Here is a 22,553-nt window from a genome sequence, read left to right on the forward strand (position 1 = left end):
TGTGTTTTAAAAAGCAGTCCAGGCCTCATCTCCAGATGACCCTTGCACTTCAATGTATTAAAAAAAAAAAAAAAAGTGTGTTCTTTCTTAGCAGTAGTTGTTCATTATATTATCTTTAATAAATGCGAACAATGTGCATATTATAAAAGGAAGTGTGTAATCCATTTGAGCATAAAAGAAAGTTCTTCTGCTTTTATAGGAATTGACTCAGAAATAATTCATGTACAATTTTGCATTCCCTTGGTCTCTCTCTTCTCCAAGAAGGGCCTGCTTTAGTTAGATACTAAATTAGTTATATCTAAATGCCACCTTTGTTTCTGCCCCCACTGAGCTTAACAGTTAATTTTCCTAGCTAGAATAAAGAAATCCTTGCTTTCATATTTTATCCCATCCCCATGGTGCAGTAAGAGGCATCTAGTTCTTACCGAGTTAAACGAATAGAAGCACTTTTCTGAAGAAAATTGGCTGACTTTCACACACCACAGAAAAAATCATCAATTAAAAATGGAAACAGCTGGAAATTAACATCTTCCTCTCGCTGAAGGTGAATATTAAACTGCTTCCGATTATACTTTCCCTTTCTTTGTTTGAAGATGATCATTATTATTTTACAATTATGCTTTCACTTCCTAAGGTAATAGGGATAGCCTTACCTGCTTGGGTTTGTTTTTGAAAAACTTGACTATGTGTAACATTTTATTTAAAACTAGCTGTACTGGCTTTGTGCACAGCATAACTGAATCGTAAGTTCATTGAGGATAAAATTTTTATCAGAACAGCTTAGAGTTAGCAAAAGATTTGCATTAAAATCTCTGGGAGTTTTGCATTTTATACAAAGTGCTTTTGAAAAGCCTACATGCCTCATGTTGAACTCATAAAGATCACAGAATTCTAAGGATGTTGTCTGCTATTTCACTTGAAAGGTGATTTAATCTGGAGGTTAGAATATTTTAAATGGAAACATTAGTGATGACAGTCATTAATCTGAAAAAACCCCAACCCAGCACCAAAACAAAACCAGCAAGGCATCAGCCACTCTCTTCAAACTTAAAGAAGCAGATGCTGTTTTGTGTAAGGAGAAACTCCATGAACTGGCCTCTTTGATGAAGTTTCATACTGTGTCACCCTCTTAAAGTCATGATTTTTTTAGTGTGTAATAGTGAATAATATCTTTTAGCTGCTTACTTTAGTGCTAATTATTTAATTTAATTTAGGTTAGTTAGTTGTATTAATTTAGGTTGATTGGCTGGTGTAGATTTTCTAGTTATTTTGGTTGTATTAGTTTAGTTGGGCCTAAATAATTCAAACAAGAATAATATGAAGCCAGTCATCATGTTGTCTTATGACTGTGCATGTGCATGTATAGATATCAGAACAGATATATACATGTGCTTGTATGTACAGGATTACATGTACCTCTTGAAATACTGAGGATTCTGCTTCAGAGAGAAGACACGATGGTGGCCAAAGGTACATTATTCATGTTGTCTAATGAACATGCACTGGTATGTATTGAATAGCTAAAGAGTCATCAGAAGGAAATTCAAAGTAATTTTCAACAGTTTTTATGAAGACAGACATAATTTCTGTTGTGAATAACCCAAAAGTACTTCACACTGTCCAGTTGAGAGGTTTACCAAGTCCTCATAGAGTAATGGACTATCTCTATGAAAACAACTGAAGATCTAATTTCATGACATTTGAAGATTTATTTTACCGAATAAAAACAGAAGGCAAGTGTTAGAATGAACCATCTGAAAATCCAGTGCAATTGCAGTCCAAATCAATGTGAAGCTTCTCCTACAGACACCTATGGCATATATACATCAAAGGTGAATATATTCTGTAGGAATGCCTTTAAACAAAAGCATGATAGAAGGCAGATGAAGTGAACAGTTTGTAACTCCCAGGTTCCTCCCTAGCAAGCAGTTCCCTGGCTGAATCCCTGTTGGTCACAGTCTTAATGAGAGTAAAAACACATAGGGACATCACTAAGGCATCAGCAGTAGGTTGGAGAGAGTTTCTAACTGGAAGAGATCATGAGGCACCTCCAAACACATATTTCTGATTCCATTTGTGTTAGATGTATTTTACTTTTTTGTTTTTGGATGTAAAAGTTCTCAGCATTGCAACTTTGTGAACCTTTGGTCCTGTGGGATCTGGGCAGATATTTGCAAGATTTCAGTCAGGGAAACACTGTGCTGATACAGAGAGTGAGCTGTCAGGTGCAATTTCCATGGATAGATGTGTAGAACTGTTGCACTGTGCTAGAAGATAAACTCCTTGCCACCAGTTTGGCTTGTGCCGTTGGTTGTGGCATGGGTGGGTTCTGCCTGTGCTGGGAGAAGGCCTGTCCTGAGCATCTCTGTAGGCAAAGCCCATGTGTCAGTGTCCTCTGGGCTAATGTAGGCAGCAGTGCAGACTGGTGTGATGGTTTTTACAGTCCATGGTATCTGCTACTACTAGTATGACCTTTGAAGAGAGGTGAGGGTCAGAATTAGACACCTACACTTTCTTTTTCCCTTAATTCACTTACCACTCTGTCAGATATTGAATGTGTATCATTGCTCAGCATGCATTAAGATTTCTTTAACTAAATTTGTTGAGACTTTTAAGTGTTTTACCATAAGAGCATCCTGCTGTTTTCAACACTGTTGCAAGGAGATGAAGCTAGTATCACTGTAGAGGACTTCTGATGGTATTATACGTATTGAAATTCAACAGAAAAGTCTCAACTATTTTTAAAACTAGCTTTGCAAAATTTTTTTACTTTTTATTTCAGTGTATTGTTTGGGTTAGGCTTCAGTAGTCTTTTCAAGCTTAAATGTGATCCCTTCTGCAGAAGACTTCCCACACCTTATGCTCTGTGTAGATCAAAACAAACAAAACTAGCTCAGTGGTCTGGAGGCAGGATACACTGTACCCATGGGTGAGTAAGAGTGATTTATGCAACAGTATGCTGAGATACGTAAGTGATGGGTGGCAAGCATGTAGATCGTGTAATCGCACTCGTAGTTATTGTTACTGTAGAAAGGATAAGATCTTGCTGAGTTTCTGAAGGATGAGATAGTAGTGGCAGTACAATGTTACCCAAAGACAAGTCAGATCTGGGAAATAAAGTGTTACAACAATAAATATCTCAGTTATCTAAGAGTTTGTTTTAAATTTTCCTCTATTCTGTGATTGATTGTAAAGCTTTGACTGTTTGGTTTTGTTTTATTATTTTTTTAATTTATTTGCTTATTCATTTATTCTTTCAGAATTAAAATATCTAAATATTTAGTCATGTTTTTTCTTAATTAAAGATTGTTGTTGAATATATCACTAAAGACCTTAGTGCAACTAATGAGCAAACAAGCTTTTGTTTAAAGGCTTCACTAGATAATCAATCACAAATCCTGACTGGGAGCTTGTAGCTGTTACTTTTTCATGTCAGTAGAATTAAACCAAAGTTTACAGCTTTAAATTAATCAAGCTGATGAAAGGCTGGGGGTTTTTGTTGTTTTTTGTTTTCCTAAAGAATAGATAAATTTGACTTCTGTCTATGTGGGAAAAGTATGATAGGGATATACATGATCAGAGATAGGAATCCTGCAGCTGTGTGCATATGAGAGGGAGAGAAGATCCAGGCAGAGAGATTACTTTGCAGTGTTAAAATGTTGAATATAAAGAAAAGCACTGGTGTTTACAGAGAATGTTGTATTTAACGAGAGCAGCCCTGGAAAGGAATGCTCCCAGTAATCTCTCTTTAACTGTCTCAAGTGGAAGAAAGCCAAGTTGTTCAGTTGCACAATGGGTTGCAATCATGTGGGAGAGTTCCCGGTTGGGAGTTGAAAACTGAAAACCTGACATGCATAAGTGAATGAAGCTACCCTATGTGATGTGTTGATTTAAGATTTTTCTCTCCCTCCTTAAAAATACAGCCTTTGTCTAGGTGCTGAAGAGGCGACATTGCGAGACACAAAATTAGCTTAAAATTGACATTTTGGAAATCGGCGATAATTTGTCCTGACGTTATGGCCACTGGTTGTGTTTGTGACAAGCAGGCTTGATCCAAGGGGGCACTGTGAGAGCCAAATTTAATAGACGACCATTGTAATTTTCTGCCTTGCAGACAGCAGGGACTTTCTAATGTTCCTTCACCACAACAGTCAGGGATTACTAAATAACAAGTCCACAGGATTGGGGGAGGATTGAAAGGATTAATGGAGTATGACAAAATTGCACCTGAGGGGGAAAATCTGTAGCAGTTTTTGTATCCTGATGTGGTACATCAGGCAAATTGGCAATTGCTACTGATCTTTACACATGCATGTCTTCAAATAAAGTGAGTGAAAGTCAAGCAGATGCAACTATGAGGCTAAGGCTGTCATAAACATTCATGTCATCAACTGCATAAATCACTTAATACTATCATTTTAAGTATTTTGATGATCAACTATATTAAGCATCAGTGGATTGTAGGCACTGTACTTAATCATTTTTTCACTCCACTATAACCTCTTATCCTGCTAAACTAAATCCTAAAAAAGATTAAAAATGTAGGGTTAGTCCAACCCTTTTTTTCAAAGATAAATAAGGAATACAGTTTCTGTTTAGGAATACTGTTTTCAGCTTTAGAACTTAAAAACAAACAAACAAACAAACAAACAAACAAACAAAAAAAAAAAAAACAAAAAAAACCCCAAAAAATCCAAAAAAACAACCCAAACATATAAAAATTGTTTTGCAATCTGCATTCATGAGCTGATCTGATATTAACTAACTCCCACTATCCCTCTGATAAATACTATTTCAAAACAACAATAGCAATCCTAGCCCTCAGTTCTTATGGGATATTAATTTTTTTTTAATAAAATGTTTAGCACTATGAAACACAAGCAGTTTGAAACATAGCAGTTTGTTTACAGATACTTGATTTCTTTTCACACTGGTTTAAACCAAAAATCCCACCTCTGGCAGCAGTGAATTTTACATGAAATAGAAACAAGGAGGAGCAAGAAGACAATTACTCATCTTTATTTTTAAAACTCTATTTTATTTGAAAATGAACTTAATATACAATAGACATTTTTTATTGCCTCTCTAAGAAAAACATAAACTTGGGAGCATTATTTTGGCTTCATGGAAATTTTACCTTGATGTTTTGTTCCTAGTAGCTGACTTAACCTTTAAATCATGGTAGTTTTCTTTTCCTCCCTGTTTGGTATAAACAGTCATTAGGGAAAATAGCAACTGGTGCAAATGGTTTGACTTTAAGTAGGTCTACACAAGAAACAGTAAATTAAAGCAGAGAAGTCACATACACACAGTTGCAATCTGAGGTCATCTCTCTCTGATTGTGAATTGTTTAAGGAAATGTTTCTTCAGCAGCATTGACTGAAGGTCATGTTGTTATTTAGACTTTTGACTAGTGGAACAGCAAACGATTCATTAATTCCATTAGCCATCCTTTCTGCACACTGGGAAAAGCTAATGTAATTGTCAGCTATTCCTCCTGTATACTTAAGCTGTCAAGGATCCTGGAAGGCTTCAGTTATTCTCTTTGAAGATATCAAAGGAGGGGGTGGGCTATTTTGTGTATTTAAAACAGAAATAGAGAAAAAATATGCCACATAATGTAAGCTAAAAGATTTCTTTTTAACCTAAAGTGACACTGAAATACAGTAATGCTGGGCAGGTTTCTGACTGGTAAAGCTTCTGGTTTCCGGAGTGCTTTGTTTGGTTGGGTTTTTTTAATTTTTTTTTTTTTACTTGCTATTTTAAGAAAAAATCTTAAAGTACAGGCTGTCAGCATGGAGCCATGCCAGGGATGTCTTGTTTCCATTCCCTTCAGGTTCCTGAGGCAGTTCAATCTCACCTGTGTGCTGTTGTGTGTGGTGGACAGGCGAGTGTAGCATGACTGAAGTCGGTGGGCTTGCTGTGCTCTTCTTGCATGGATATTAGGCAAAACTGTGGTGCATATTTTTTTTATAGCTTGTCACCGTGAAGTTTCTTAGTGGACAGCAAAAGTGAAAAACATCATGCGGATCTGCAAAATTATTGGTATTTCTTCCTGCTGTGAACAGGGATGACAGCAGAAAGCCTAGTCTACTGCATTTAGCAGGAAACAGCAGAGAGGGGTTCCAGGGACAGTAGTCTAAAGTGGTTTGCATCTGAACTGCAATGTCTGCCCTCCAAGAGGTCACTGCTGTAGGTAGTGTTCTGCAGACAGAGAGTACTTTTTTTCTCTGTAGAAGAGACAGCTATACTGGAAAGGCAGTAAAGCTCCTTGGTGCAAGATACTTAATTTTAACTTTGGTTAAAAGAGAAAGTAGGTAAGCAAATCCATGTAGGGTGGATTTTTGCAAATCCATGTAGGATGGGTTTTTGTCCACCCTGAAAAGGAAAAACGTGCTCTCTTCTGCAAATCTTAACGTCCCAGACATCCTTGGTGGTGGTTAAAAATCCACCATCGGTCATTACACGTTTCAGCATATTCCTTTTATTCTGCAATAATGAATGCAAAGCTGTCTTGTCCTTTGCAAATACTTTGAGCTGTTCAGATAGCACGTTGCAGAGTGGTTGGACACAAATCACATAACCCTACTGTGCTCTGTTTGAAAGGAAAATACAACTTTTAATTCATTGTTGGCAAACTAATTTTCTGCTATGCTTTTCACACAGTTTTGAGTGACAGTCCCACACCCTCAGTACATAATTTCTTTAATTGCAATGCTGAAAACTTGACTTTCTCTTTAAAGATTTATTTTTTCATCCTGATTGTGAAATAATTAGTAGTTTACTGCTTACTGTTTTGTCCTGAAAAAGGAAACACATTTTGCATACTTCTCCAGACATAACATTGTCACTGTGTGATGATTTTTTCTCTAAAACATGAAAAACAGTAGAAAAGGAGATCTATCTGTTGGGAAAGTTTTGCTCTGTGTGTGATATATAGTAATGAGTAATCATAGATGTAAAACAGTTGATGTGATGATTTCCTATATAATGATGATGCAGTAGTTAGTTGCCACAGTATACTATATTACTCCTGTTATGTATTTTGGAGGTGGACGCTATGGATTCATAATACGGTTTAACTTGTATAAGTAGTATCAGTCCATCTGAGGGATATTCTTTCCCCAGGTTGAGAATTACGAATTTACAGTGTTGATTTTTTTGAACCTTATGAGCCACTACAGAGTGGAAAATATTTAAGGATAGCAGTGTATGTGCTTCTGTATGTTACTGAGTGTTAAAATAAGCAATCAGTTGATTGTTAAATAAACCAATATATATATATACAATGCATTATATTTATGCAAAAAATAGTTGCAAAAATCAGGTGAAATGTTTCACTTTTATTGTAGTAATAGGCACCATTGCTATGTATTTATCTATGCATAGTTTAGGAGAGAAGAAGATGCTGTCAATGATTCTGTAATATTTTCTTCATTGTAGTGGCTATGGAGTTGAATAAGAATTCGCTGATATGTATAGTAATGAATCTTTAAAACTATAATTTCTAATCAGTATTGGACAGTGCAAATGAACAGATGTCCTTTAAAAATGGACTTTTGTACACTTTGAGTAAAGAATTGCCTAAAATAGTATAAAGTAGTTGTACATTCAAAATGTATTAAATTCCATTTTTCCTTTGCTATATTTTGTAAAATGTTTTCATTGTAAACAGTATGCCTCTCACACATGTCAAATCAAAGCTCTTTATTTTAGAAATATATACCTAATGTAATTGGAAGCTTATTGCACTCTCATGCAATGTATATATTGTGACTTCAAAAAGTCTGTACTGAACTTTGCTCAAACTACTAGTATGTGGATTTCTTTAAATTTATTTTTAATTAATGATATGAAGGATAAAATCCTTTCTAAATGTACTTTAAAATTCACAATAAAGTTTCAGAAGTTCTTTTGTACAATGTTGAGGCTTTGTGTTGAATTTTCTTGTTCAAATCCTTTTAAACAGCTATCTTGACTAAGTTCCACATTCCTCGAATATGTGTAAATCTGTATTTAACATCATCATGATTAAAATCAGGTGTGCCCTGTCACAAAGTACTGTAATTCCATTTACTTCAGAGTAAATTAGGCTACTCCACTGACCACAGTGTCTCCTGGCACTTCTGTAATTTCTGCTGGAGATTCCGTGGGTTCAACAATGTGTTGGACATCAAGGGTGAGATAAAATGTATCTCCATTTGTATATCAGCCCTATCCAGGAGATAATTCAGAATAAATTGAATGAAATAGTGGGGGAAACATAGAGAAAAACATGTGTGTTTTAGAATATCCAAAAATCTGTTTTATAGCTCCCAGTGAAAACAAAAGGAAATATGGAAATGCTGGAGAAAGATCCAGTGGTCTAGTACACAGCCAAATCAATTGCAAGCTTTCAGTTTTATTCTGAAATTCCATGTCTTTTGTTTTTATGGTTATTATTGGATGATTTGGTAGTAATTGAGGTAAAAATATTGGTGGCATCAATGGGGAATTTGCCCAAGTAAAGGATTAATTGAGCCCTGTGATGCTTGGAATAACAATCATTTTTTTCATGTCTGACCTTCTTCATCTGGAAAAAACAGTGAAAATAGTTTTGTTCAGATATAGAAATTTCTACTTACCCGTATGTTTAGCAATGGCTAAAAAGGTTAAGCAAGAGGATGGTATATTTTTTCTTTTGAGAACAAAACAGTCTTATTCCCCATGAAATGGACTACTCTTTAGCTGTTGACTTAATCAAAAGAGGATTTGGCTTCTAATTTTATAGATGAAGTCTTAAAAAATATTTAACATCATGACTGTAAAAATTGCTAGTGGCACAGTTTTAGGTCATCTTTTTACATGTTTGACAACTCCACATGGCATACCTGTATTATCACGAAACAGTAATTTTTCAAGATGCTTTCACTGGCACTGCATATCTGAAGACATATATAGCTTGATAGTTTCCATTCAGAAATCCCAATATAGCTCTTAACAATGGTTAGCTAGAGTTTTGCACATTAAAAATGAAATTCTGATGACAAGTAAATCTGATTTGAGAATGAGCTGGAAATGTCTTTCAAAATCCCCTATTTAACTTGTCTGTTTAAATAGGTAAAACTTCTAGAAATTATTTCCCACTGCAAAGCTTCAACTAAGGTCCAAGGCAAAATTAGACCTAATTATCTTAATGGCAGATAATACTCAGCTGAATTCTTTACTTAAAAAATGCGTTAACTTTAATGGTGCTATTCATACAAAAAATAAGATCTTTCTTTCTGAGTTACTCCTTCTTTAAAGACTGAAGAACAGTTTTGAATTGTCTTCGTAAAGAACCTGAAATTCAGGCTCTAAAGAGAGCCCTCAGATCTCTGCAGAGAGATAGTTTCACCATACTCAACTATTTTTTAACAGTCTGTAATAACATTTATCTCATTAAAGATCTGCTATGGGGCTAACTCAACACTCAATTATGGTGAAGCTGATACTACAAATGAGAATCATTTTCACTTTTAATTCTTGAAATGGGAACGGATGTTCAAGTATTCGCGTCTGAGGAAACACTGGTGACCAAAAGGAGGTAGGATCCTGCACTTTTCTTGCAAATATAGCCAGAGACCAGAAATATTTCTTGCAAATATAGCCAGAGACCAAAAATAGCACACCAACATTACTCACAACAGAATAAACAAAGCACTCACTGTCATCAGGACTGCAAGTCGGCACACTGCCTGTTGACAGGTTTGATGATAGTCATCACCTGCTTGGCTTGCTGTACTTGGGACCCATAATTGTCTCTTGATGGACGGCTTTGTGTCTTTCCACCGAGTTTCACATCGTCACCTTTTCCATTATGGATCTTTTTATTGCAGTACTACTGCCAAAGTTAAGTTATTAGACTAATCTGCATTGTGATTGGGTAACCCAGGCCCATATTAGCTGGCAGCTAAATCTGAGAGGAGCCTGTCAGTCTCAGTATTGTGCAGTGCACTTTTAAGTGCTCCTTGGTGTGCCAGGGATTGTGTCATCCATGCTGGATGGATGGATTCCCCTTGTACAGAATCTGACTTTTCCTGATCCCATAAACAGAAGTCCCATCCTAAGTTTCACTTAATGAAGTCTTTTAATACTGCAATAACTTAGTAAAGTGGTGGTAAAAACAAAGAGGTTGTTGAATTAGGATATGGTAAATTTCCCTAAGTAGGACAGACTTCCTGTATTGGGATTTTTAAGAGCCATGCAAGAGACTGATGAGTGCCAGTTTCTAGGCCATTTAGTCCTACTGAATATGATACACCAACAAGCCTTTTTTTAGCTTAGAAAGAGTCAGATTATGGCCAACATAAACTAAAATCTCACAATTGATAGCCATCATCAAAGGGAAAAAGCAAAAACAGTTTATTATGGACTTAGGGGGACAATTTAATTAGTTTTTGAACATAGATAAACTCAAAACCAATACCCTACAGAAAGAGCTCTCGATTAAATCTTATTTTGATCTTATGGATCTTACATTTTTAAAGTTTTTTCAGGTTTTTGTATATCAAGTGATACCATCAATCCATGAAGTTAGATATTAAAAGGCATTTAACAGTCTGACTCAGTCAGTTATTTCTATATGCATGAATTAATTTCAACTTTATTTTCTTAATAGAAGAAACTGTTTTGCTGATGAAGTGTCAGGAAGTGCTCTAGCATCTTTGCAGTTTTCTTAAAGACAGAGAAAATTTCCCAACAGCCAGCATTTAAACATCTGATAAGAACCTGCTTCACAAGAAAAGGAGGAAAATTATTTTGTCTTTGAAAAAGGCTTCCCTTATATTTTTGATGGGGAGCAGAATTGCTGTAGGAACTTGTTCAATTTCATTTTTGCATATTCACTCCCCATTTAATACAAAATGTTTTCTTGTTTGCAACATGAAGCAGGATCCTGTCACTGCACTGCAAAGGGAAAACACGTAGTGGGCTTGGCATTCCCTGACAATGTGCTTTCATTAAAACTTTAAAATGTAAATGTATGAAGAAATGCATGTCATATCCCATCACAGAGCTTCTCAGCTATTGCATTCATTGCCACTACTGTGTGGCAGAGTTGCTCTTCTTTTTTTAGCTTGTTTGCCTTGTAAATGCAACTATATACAGCATGTTATATTTGGGAGTGAATGTTTTGCAAACCTCAGCTAATCAATAGGAGCCTTAGCTCCAGCTCCATTAGACCATTAGCAGTTTAAATTAGTAACCAGTGGTTATCAGATCTTTAACCTTGCAATTTTTCTCCCCCGCCAGGTTCTTTCTCAAACTTCTTTGCAACACTATTTTCAGGTCACTACTCAATGTCTTATCAAAAGCAGTGGGTGGATTAGGATTCAGATAGATGGGAAATGTTAAACGGAAATTGCTCAAGTATTGCTTTGACTATGGCCAGAAAGATGGTAATTAAAAGCAGTGGAGAACATAATCCTTTTCTGAATCCAAATGGCTGTGACAGTTCCTACAGCTGGGAGGTACAGGGCATGCTTTAACCAGCTACAAAGCTATTTAGATGGATCAGAAAATAGAGTGTAGAAAGATTATACCAGTGAATCCAATTCCAAAAGTGTCACATCATCCATCCTTTTGCCTTTAGTTTTTTATTTTAATGCTAAATACTTGAAACATAATCTATCATTTGGAACATACGTTAATTGCAAAATAATGTAAGAGCTCATTTTGCTGTCAGAAATATTACTTTTTCAGTCTGACAGTACACAGCAATATGCCTGACAATAGCATTATGTGTGGTTTGGAAAATATTTTCCTTCTCCAGCTTCTTCAAACTGGCCTTTCCAAAGGCTTACTCAGAGATCACAGAAACAAACCTCATTTCATGCCAGAAGAGCATACATTCCTTGGTTAGAGGGGGTAACCACAGGGCCTGCTTGCAGAACCAAGGCAAATTTTCCTTTGCTGACAGGAATGTCACTGCTCTGCCCTACATGAAGGGGAGAGGTGGAAGGAGCTGCAGTTCTGTGTGCTTCAATGTCAGAACTTTGAGACATCATTTTACAACCAGTACACTTGGTACTTTTCTCCAGGTGTACTTTTAAGTCAATCCTTTCTGCCATTGATGTGCTTCTTTTTATAGAAGTCTCTGGCAGGACACTCATGTCTCTGTGGTGACATACCTGCATACCACAGGGGTGCAGTAATAAAGCTTCAACAGTGTAAAGTCTCTGTGCTTCTTTGTGGTTTTATGCTTTATTTTTAATATTATTTTGACATGGCTTTTTTTTGGGTTTTAGTTATGGGTTTGTTTGGGGCTTTTTTTGTCTTCTCTTATGCTGGGCCAGTCTCTTCAGACTTGTAAAATTATTGATTTTGTTTTTCTTTTCTAATTGATATTCTTTCTTAGATTTTTTTTTTTTTTTTTGCTGATGTAATTCTTTATCAAGATGACAGAATATTACCTTGTTGGAGGCAAATGTTGACATCACTTAGAGTTATACCTTTAAAAACGGAAGCAGTATATTACTGTCCTGATCCTAATGCTTTTATAGGTACCCCTGTAAACTTCTTTGCTATAGACCATGACAAGAAACTAGGTAGTCTGTCTTTGTAAGTGTGACACGAATGTCAAGCTACAGTGGAAATAAATGGGAAATCAGCATTATTTAAAAGAAAAATGAATCCACTGTCATATCCAAAAAAACCTGGTTGCTAAAAACAAATATTTCGCTTAAGTAAAGGCTTTCAGCCATCTTTAGACAAGACTATTTAAAGAATTTTGAGGAAAAAAAAAGATAAAATGGAGATCTATAATTATCAATAAAGATATTACCTTCACTAAGAAAAATAATTTCAGAAACTCTTTTAAGCATTTTCTCTAAAGAACTAGTGACACAAAATGCTGTGTAAGAGAAATTGTTCCAGAAAAATAAATGCTGTCCTTTAGTATTGTCAGTTGCCTGCAATTGTCTTGGTTTAAATTCATTTGACTGAATAATCTAATCACCTAGACACCTGTTATAGTTACTGGAGAGAAACAAACAAATTGGGGACATTGATTGATCTCATTTCATCCTGAAGTAAGTGGCCAAAATCAGTCCTATGAATGTAACCCTAAATGTTAGTAGCTCATGTGTAAACATGAACCCTGTAGAGATTTAAAGCTAGATGATGTCCATTTTTTCTGACATCATATTTGTTTGATTGTTCTGTCTAAGTATTTCCAGCCACAGTATTTCTCTGACAAGGCTATGAGTTCAATATATAGAATAAAAGTCATTACTTGCAGTGCTCTTCATTTAGAAATGTGCAAGGAATAGAATTAAATGGAGTGGAATGTTTTCAGTGACAGCAGGCTGAAGCCTGGATAGTCACTGTCATTGTAGTACCTTAACAAAAAGCATAATTGATGATCCTAGCATTTTAGATATTCTTTAACAGTAATGTAAACTAATATATGTGCTTTTATACCATTTGACTACTTAATGACAATTGATTTATATGTTGGTCATTATCTCCTTTGAAGCAGATGAAGGAGTTAGAACATTTCTAAGAGCAAGAGCTCTATTTTGACCTATTTTTTAGTTTAAAAAAAGAGCATTAAAATTAAATTTCATGCTGGAAAGTGGCTCTTTTACCTTTACTGCATGCAAACATTGTCTTACAGCTACCTGTGTCTGTCTCATGTCTAACTTACTCTAAAAATTGGCATTTTTCTAATGGCTAGCCCAGAAAACTCAAACCTGAATGACAGGCGTGAATTCTTTCTTTCCTATGCATCATCACCAATTAGACATGAGTCAGACTAAATTGCTCAATCAGGTTTATGTGTTTTTCTCCTTCTCTGAGGGACTTGCACTTTTTTAATGGTTTCGTCACAGATTTAATTTGTTTACTTTTCCTGGATGGGAGGGGGTTTTGCTTTATTATTAAACCCTAGATCTTCTGACAGGGATGGAAGAAGCTTTATTGAAATATTTTTTTTTTTTAATTTCCTTCCAAACTGAACCTTACTGGAAAATTCCTCCAAAGGGTATGGATTTTTATCTGTGTACCTCAGTGGCAGCACCATCCTGTCCAAGCTCCATCGCCATAACACCTTAAGGCACTTAACACCACGGGTCTAGCTGAGTGTCAAGGACGCTGGGGACGGGGGTACCTTGGTTGTTCTGATGCTCTCAGTTTTGTATGTTTGAATTCACTGCTTCCATTCATTTTGACTCCAGGGTAAAGAAGATTTTAGCTTTCAATGACAGCAACAATGACCATAACAATTAAAAAAAAAAAAAGGAAACAGGGAAGGGAAGGACAATTTCAAGTATAAATTCTAAAAGAAAGACCAACAAGTCTATATAATTTCAAAGGTCCATAGATTTTCAATAAATGCTCTAGATAATATTTATTTTGCAGCAGGATATGATCAACAGCCTGGAATTTATAGAAGACTCTGAGCTCTCAATCCATTCTATTTTTTTTTCCAGTTGTTCTGCCTTTGGGAGCAGTGGAGCAGTCTGGAAAAGACTGCAGCAGATGAATCCAGAGACTCCTTTAGAAACAGAAATGAGCAAAATATGTCAGCATTTCTCTGCTGACAATTTGCAATAGGTGATCTTTCTCAAAAGTCTGTTGCACAGTACTAAAAAGACACACAAAAGCTTAGCGTGCCCATGGGGCTTGGGAGCCAGATAATTTCTCTCAGCGAGTTCACATCCATAAGTTAAGGACTATATTCTGGATGGTAGCTTTGTTGGTATAATAAAGTCTCATAAAAGAGAAATATATAAAACTAGATCCATTACCATGGAAATAGTGAAAGGTCATTTCCATGGAAACCACGGGAAGCTCTCATGCTATGATTTTGAGGAAGCCTCTCTTTGAAGATGTGATGCATTTATACAGGGAACCTTGTTTTAAATTAAATTAAATCTATGTATGTAAAGTGATAGACATTTTGAAAACTTTAACTTGGTACAGCCATTTGCTGGAAAAGGAATGAATATCAAGTCCAGATGTGTTCTTCATTTTGCCTATTGGGAAGCTGTTTGAATATCTTTTTTTGTGTCTAGTGCTGTAAATAGCAGAGATTTCTTACTGAGAACAGTAACCTTTTAGGATTCAGGACTATCATTTCTCTTTTCTATGGTTTCCCTTCCTGACTAAGCTGGATGCCAGAACTTCAGCCTCAGGAGAATGCTTTCTAGCAGATATGCATATATTTGTAATTTGAGAGCTCATTCAGGCATGATGATGAGAAAATTTCAAGGATCTACCTTTATGACGAAATTCTCTAAAATCAGTACAAAGAGTGGGGTTCTGTAGAAATGTCTGTGAAATCCTGTGCAAGCTAATACGTCCTAATTTTTGTTCCTTAGCATCCATCACCACAATTGTTTTTGATTTTTCTCTTTAGGCAGTCCCATATGTAGTTCTTTTTAGAGACTTTTTAATAACATTTCATAAGAACTACATAGACGATTAAAAATGTTGCAAAAAATCTTACTTGAGTAAATAATTCTCCAGTATTTTTTCACAGTGAGAGAATGTAGTGTTTCCATAATGCAAGGAATGGAAAGGTAAATGGATAAAAGAATACTAAGGTATTTAAAGGTGCTTTTCATGATACTGGAACACACACACCCTGCCATTATTGCGTATTTCCAAGCAAATATAAAACTTGCAAAATCTTTGAAAGTTTCCTAAACTAGTTTTAAAAAGTAGATCAACTTCAGGATCCTTGTGCACTGGAGGGCAAGAATCCCTACTTAAAATAATTTACATAAAATCATAATGAATGTTGGAGCCAGACTACTTTCTTTTTCTCTTATCTCATTAGAACCACTGAAGCAAAAGTCAGGGCATCTACTCTTACATACCTGGTTTAGATTTGAAACAGCAGTAAGCTTTCAGACATCCAGCTCCCCAGGGCTGCCTGTGAAGTCGATGGGCAGAGTTAGTGATATCTAAGGTTAGGCAGACTCTGCACTACAGGTCTTGCCCACAGAAGTATTTAGGAGTCTATGCCCCATTAAGTCATTGCAATGCAGCCACTTAAATGCCTTTCCCAGCCTGACTGTGCAAGTACTTGATTACAGAGGAAGCCCAGTGCTGCAGCCACCTGAATCACCCTTTATTTTAGGGACAGCAGTAGCTGTAGGGCTGTGGTTGCACTTTTATAGACAAGGTTCTGGGTACTGTCCATACATTCTTTTCTGTCAGAATTTCAAAATGCTAACCAAACATTACAACTTTTACCTTTCTATGTTTGGGTGAGTTAAGGACCAAATTGTGTTAATACCAGCATTTCTAAGTTTCCACTAATTCAAAGGATTATCAGTAGTCAATTTGAATAAGCTTGGGCCTGGCTTCAGTCTCAGTCTGGGAGTCTATGACAAGGAGTTCTTGCTAAAAATAGTATCTGCTTGCCTCTGCATTAACTGAAAATCAATTCAAGTTGTTTATCAGAAGTTTTTTTTCAAGTGGGAAGGAAGAAGTGATATACTGATTTGATGCACAGGTCTCTCTGCATAAGGTTTTCCTAATTTGACATCCTGACTTTCAGGATGCACGTAAACTGAAAGAGATAAATTAAAACATTGTAGTGTTCTGCATGATTTGTCATTTCAAGGGGACAGCCTTGGTTGGAGTCATCATACACTTTATCATGAAGTCTAGTACATCTATGCACTTCAGATTTTGAAACTGGAGATTTTTTTATTTGTCAAATACTTTAAATGCATAGAAGATTTAAGGTGGGTTTTTTCTCCCATCATTGTATGCACATGTGCCATTCTTTCCACCTGGAAAAGCAAATACTTGAACTCCAATATTTAATTTATTTTAATTTAGTTCAGTGGTGCTCTCTACGATATCTCATATTTTTGGCCAGTGGTCCAGATGAAGAAGTGCAGATGCTTATGCTACTCCTGACTGAAGAATGTTGATAAAGTACAGATGCTTATGTTATTCCTGACTGGGGAATGTTGCTAAACAATGAAATGTTGGTTTGTTTTTGTTTTTGTTTTTTTCCTTCCTCACTTTTAAATTCCTGAACAAAGACACAGATCTTGATAGCTGAAGATTCTTTTGACATGTGACCACCATGATGGGTCTGCTGAGTGACATCTATATTAGGATCTTTCAAAAAGTATTACTTATATCCCATCTTTATTCATTTGTCTTAGTTTCATATATGATACAGAAGTCTGTTTTCATTTATTCGGTTATTTCAGGTATCAGTACTGTCCTATGGCATTTATCAGAAAGTGCTGTGTTAACAGATTTTCAGGAAATCAAACCAAAATATTTAAAAATTAATGCAACAGCAAATAAAAATCAGTCCAAATTCTGTGTTTCCTGTCTCTTCTTAAGTTTTGCTTCTCCAGTCTTCCCCACTGGGAAGTTATGTTCAAAGATATAATTTTTTTGGCAGGAAAGTTCTGAACTACACTCAACAGAAAGTACATCTATACTTTTATATTTATTTATTTAATCAGTTGCCAAGAAACTCTAGTCATCTAGCAAGTTCTTGTTACATTTGCCAAGATCCAGAGAAAAGTCAGGGAAATACTCAGAGAAGTTCAATGGTTTTGAAAGAAACTAATTTCATTTGTATATAGCTAGAAATACCAGAGAGCTGATTCATGTCATGAACATGAATCAATCCTATGGCAAATACTGCAATTCAAGAATTCCTTTGCAGAGGTGTTGGAAATGAAAAAAAAAGCCTTGAAGTCAATTGGGGTGGAGGAGATCGGAAGAGACAGAATAATGAGCACTTGTATAAGGTTTTCTTTATGCCTTCCATAAATAGTTTTTAAATATGTAGATGGCTTCCTTATTTTGTCTAAATTATTTTTATTTCTAAATCAAAATTTTGCTACTTTTAGCCTTCCTGCTCCCTTCAACATTTTTTTTTTCCAGCTAGGTTTTTAGAAGGCTATATTTAGTACACTGAGCCAGCAGTATCAATTGTCCCAAGCAACCCCTGACTTCTACCATTTGTAAAGGTAGTACTTTAAACAGAATTCTTCCATAGCTTCCAGCCATTAAAACAAGGAATGAAGCAGGACCAGACCCATTTGGTCTGACCTTATGGGCCCAGTCCAGATCTATTTGCAGATTTTCTCAGTGATGCTGATACCCTGATACACTTTTCACTTTTAATATTTGGAGGTATTAAATATACTCCTTTGTTGATTAATTTTTAAAGGATATCATTAATAAATGCATAAAAATGGGTCTGCATTTCTAAATGAATCATTTTCATCAAAGGCAGTAGGCTATCATTACAACTGATAGTGTTTAATTGACATTTTTAAGATTAAAAGAAAAAATATAGTTTTGAATTATTAAAATGGGTCAAATGATAATTTGATGGTTTGAGCTCAAGAACAAGAATCATAACAGTATTTCTTTGTATATTTTCTGCTCTTGATTATTTCAAAGTGGGAAATTGGAAAATATAAGTTTGATTTCTTTGGAGGATATTTATCTGCTAAAAAGGGCAAGAAAAAGGTTATCCTGAGATGACATTTTTTGAGTATTATATGAAAAGAGGGACGATAAGGATTGTAAAAAGGGATGCAAGGAGTGAAGAAGCTTTACAAAAAAAAAAAAAAAAAAGGCAGCAAAAGTTAAATTATCCATCATTTCAGTTTTTCAGGAGGATATATGCTAAAATGTCAAAAGGAAAAATATTCATTTTAATTATTATTTGTCAGTAGATGAAACACTCATTAATTTTATTATCTGATTTAGTGTTTTGGTTACAGACAATGTTTATATCAACAATAACTTCAAAAGTGTACTGTCACAACCAGATCCCACGTGCCTTGCTCTCGGCATTTGCAGAACATTTTGCAGCACTGATGCCAATTCTACAGACAGTGCCTTTTAGCAAATTAAAGAAAGTTGTATATGTGTTTCAAGATCAAATCCCCAGTTGATAAGTAACTCAGGAAACCAGAGACAGAATTTTGAGTTTGTTAGATGGTAAACAAAACTGTAGGAAGATGCAGCCAGTAGAGGTTTTCAAACAAAAAGCTGTCCTCAGTCTGTATTGTATCATACGAATGTCAAGAGTGCTGTGACTCAATTGGAGATCAGAGAAGATTGTCCTTGAAACACAAAAGTTTCTAAAAATTTTTGGAGTGGAAGGAAAAATTAAAACCAAAAAGAAAAATGTGATAGTCACTCCAACAGAAACAAAATCTGGTCTCACTCTAATATAATGTGTCAATTTTTTAATGGTAATAATACATATACATGGGGTACATCTCTTGGTTAACAGCTGTGGAAATTGAAATGCTATTCACAAAAAAGCCAAAGAATCTCAACCAATTCCCTCCAACTCAAAATGTGGCACTGGTGTCCTCAGGGGTGTGCTGGGTACAGGAGAAGGGCAGAAGCAGGAGCAATCAGCAGAAAGGAGGCATCCGTTCATCCTGGGCTTGTGAAAAGCCCACGGCAGGGACACAGCTCCAGCTGCCTCGTAAGTGCTGGGTAGGGGGCTGAGGTCAAGAAGAGGGGATCAAGGACTTGTTTCTCATCACCTCCCATACCCTCCAAAGGCTCAGGGAGGGGTTAAAGCCAAGGTGATTTCTTATTAGTTACTGACACTGAACAAACAACGTTTATCTTTACCTGACCTCCTCTACTGCCCAAAGGCCTGACTCAAGCATAAACATGTATAGAAGGTAAAAATCTACCAGCAGTTCAAAGTTGCCCTTTAGTGGACAATTAGAGCAGTACAGTTCTTGCTTGTTTGTGATATTAACCACACTGTCAGTGCTAAAGGAAGTGATACTAAGTATAAGATGATAGTATAATCAATAATAAGGCAAGATATAAGGCTCACTTCTTCCATCAGTGAAAAATCTGCTGAGTTAATAAACTGTACTAGGGTAAATTTTGCTTTTTTTGTCCTTTCACATTGATATGATGCCTAATGAGTGAGAATAAAATCCTGCCAAAGATGCTTTCAGGTCTTTTATGAGTCACTAGCATTGTTGTGCATGAACTACATAGCAAAGGATTAATATATTTAATGTTTTGTATAGTTTAATTCCTCCTTTAATATTTAATAAATAGAAATAAAAACCACTAAGAAGTCTGTTTTGTGGGGTATTCCCTATAAAACAGCCCCTTGGTATTTTTATTTATTTTCACTTCAAGGATTTTTTGGGTTTTTGTTTTAAGTCTTTTTATTCTTTATATTCATGTGAGAAACCATTTATTTGCAAGGCTTTACAGTTATGGCATGACTGACAAAGTGACTAAACACATAGGAAATTAGTAATCCCTATTTTACTTTTTTATTTTATGTCCTTATGTATAATAACCTTGTATAGAACATGCTTTTAAAATCTGTGTGTGGGTGTGTGAATGCATATAATTTAAGTGAGATAATGTGTTTGGTGTGCCTTACATTCTATCTGTTCAGGTAAGTAATTTGCCTACCTTTTTCCAGAAAAGTGTTGCTTAGTTTTGTTTGATCTGCTCCTATAAAATTGCAGCTCATCTCAATGATTTTGCAGTTTTCGTTGTGTAGGCATTACCTCTGTCTTCTAAATACTGAAGGCTTTAAACCCCTTTTTTGTTGTTTTTATTTTCAAGATGAAGCAACAGCTATCACATTCCCATTGATAATAATAGAGATTTTGTGTATGATTGCTGTGGGAGCTGGCATAGTGGTGTAACACATCTATCTAGATCATCCAAATGGCATTCAGATTCCTCCCAGAGTGTGTTGGATCCATGTCCAATCCCAATTACACAATGCAATCAGATAGTTATTACTAACTGTACTGGAATCACCAGCTTTTTGGAGTGTTGAGCTGATAAGCATACAAAGAGCTAAAATATCTTTGTAAATAAGCATTACAATTACTATGTTGGGGATATTTTCATCGTTCTTGATATTTATTTTCATTTACATCACCCCAAGTTGCACACTATATATTTTAAAGAGTTAAGATTGCTGGTAATGTGATCAGAAAAAATTAGCGTGAAAAGCCTGTAAATTCATGTTACTCTTCTTAATGACTTTGCTGTCAGTGCCAGTAGAAAGTCAAAGATGGCTTTTCTAATTGCCAGCTCTGTGAATACAGCATCTGAAAATCCATGTTTCTGACTTTTACATTTATCTCACCAATAAAAATTCTGCAGTTCAGATTTAGATAAATCATTTTGCTGACAGTGCATAAGATAAAACAGAAATTCAACTGACTTTTAACTGAGGACTGATTCTGTAAAGGTAAAAACTTGTATTTATTGTTAAAGGAGATTTGCTTGACTTAGAATAGCTGGGCAGATAAGTCCTTATGAGGGGGAAGGACAAGAATTGGTCCAGCAATGACTTTGCTGAGTTTATTTTTAAATATATGTAAAATACCTGACCTTAAGCCTGCTGAAAAGAAGATCTGCTCTAATTTCAGCAGGCTTTGAATGTTGGACTGATTAAAGATTACAAAGCACTTACTTCTCAGCTCTTGTAAGTACATTTATGAGAGTTTCTAAGGTTCTGCATGTACAATATGTACCATTATAATACCCTGCTGAGACAAGACAGTTTGAATCTGTCCTCCGTCATACTTATTCTGACTCTGCAATGTGAGGTCTAGTTACAAGACCTGGTCTTGCCTTTTTCAACTTTGGAAACATATTCATTGCATTTTCAACTTAATATATTTCAATGATAGTATTCTGTGAGAAAATACATTTTGAAATCTAAATTTTCTAACAAATGCACAAGTTCTTTTTGTGCCCTTAACTGGAGAATTTGTGAATCGAGTCTATAAGGAAGGTACGAAAGGCAAAAAGTCCTTACAAATAAACCTTTTTGCTTCAAAAGTAGTTTGATGGATTCAAACACCTCTTTGAAACAAAGCTCAAATATGCATTTGATACAATGATTTTTAATGATGGAGTCCATGGGTGTCTTGAGACATCCCATTTCCCATTTCTGGGCGGTTTATACCAACTGATACTGTGTAAGTCAAATCCATCAGAGGACACCTTTCTGCAAATTTCTATGCTCTGCTGTTGCAGAGCTCCCTAAGGGCTCTGGAGACACAGGAGGAGAGATGTTTATTACGAGCTTCATTTATTGAAGAAAACAGCTCTCGCATTTAGGGGGAGGATCACAGAGACGCGGTGAAACTCGGAGAAATCCCTCAGCTCTAGATTTGAAATCTCCCAAGCTTGCTTGTTCTTTTATTTGTCTGTCATTGTGCACAGAACAGCATGAGCACTGTTTGCCTCCCGAGCCACAGCTGCCGGCGGGTGGGGGATAAGCGAGAGGCCCAGAGCAGCAGAGGGGAGGGGAGGATGTTTACACTGACCCAGCCTGCCTGAAGTTTATGCAGGAGGAACTGCTGTTAGGGAGGTACGAAATTGTTAAAAGGGTGGATTTCTTGTCTGACAGGGAACTTTCTTAACATCTGTCTCTGTCTTGATGCCTCACAGAGTGAGAGATTTTCCACCTCTCTCTAGCTCCACAGGATTTTCTCTAGCTGAAGCTGAGCTGATCAGCTGCCTGGCCCTGGGAATCTGGTGAAGTGTTAAAACAGGCCAGGTCTGTGGCC

The 22,553-nt window shown here is 35.9% G+C and overlaps 1 protein-coding gene across 7 annotated transcripts in view; it reads left to right on the forward strand.

Annotated features, from left to right (window-relative positions):
- Positions 1–22,553, forward strand: part of PCDH9 (protocadherin 9) — a 671,931-nt gene that overhangs the window by 23,003 nt on the left and 626,375 nt on the right. Inside the window, exon 3 of one of the 7 annotated variants that reach the window (XM_058045085.1) lies at positions 1,405–4,654. The exons of the other annotated variants lie outside the window; for them this stretch is intronic. Coding sequence (XP_057901068.1) covers positions 1,405–1,431 — 27 coding nt within the window. The 3' untranslated portion in view covers positions 1,432–4,654. Of the gene's footprint in view, positions 1–1,404; positions 4,655–22,553 lie in introns of those variants that run through there. 7 annotated transcript variants of the gene reach the window in all.

The sequence above is a fragment of the Melospiza georgiana genome, chromosome 2, assembly GCF_028018845.1.
Source record: "Melospiza georgiana isolate bMelGeo1 chromosome 2, bMelGeo1.pri, whole genome shotgun sequence".
NCBI classification, from domain to species: domain Eukaryota; kingdom Metazoa; phylum Chordata; class Aves; order Passeriformes; family Passerellidae; genus Melospiza; species Melospiza georgiana.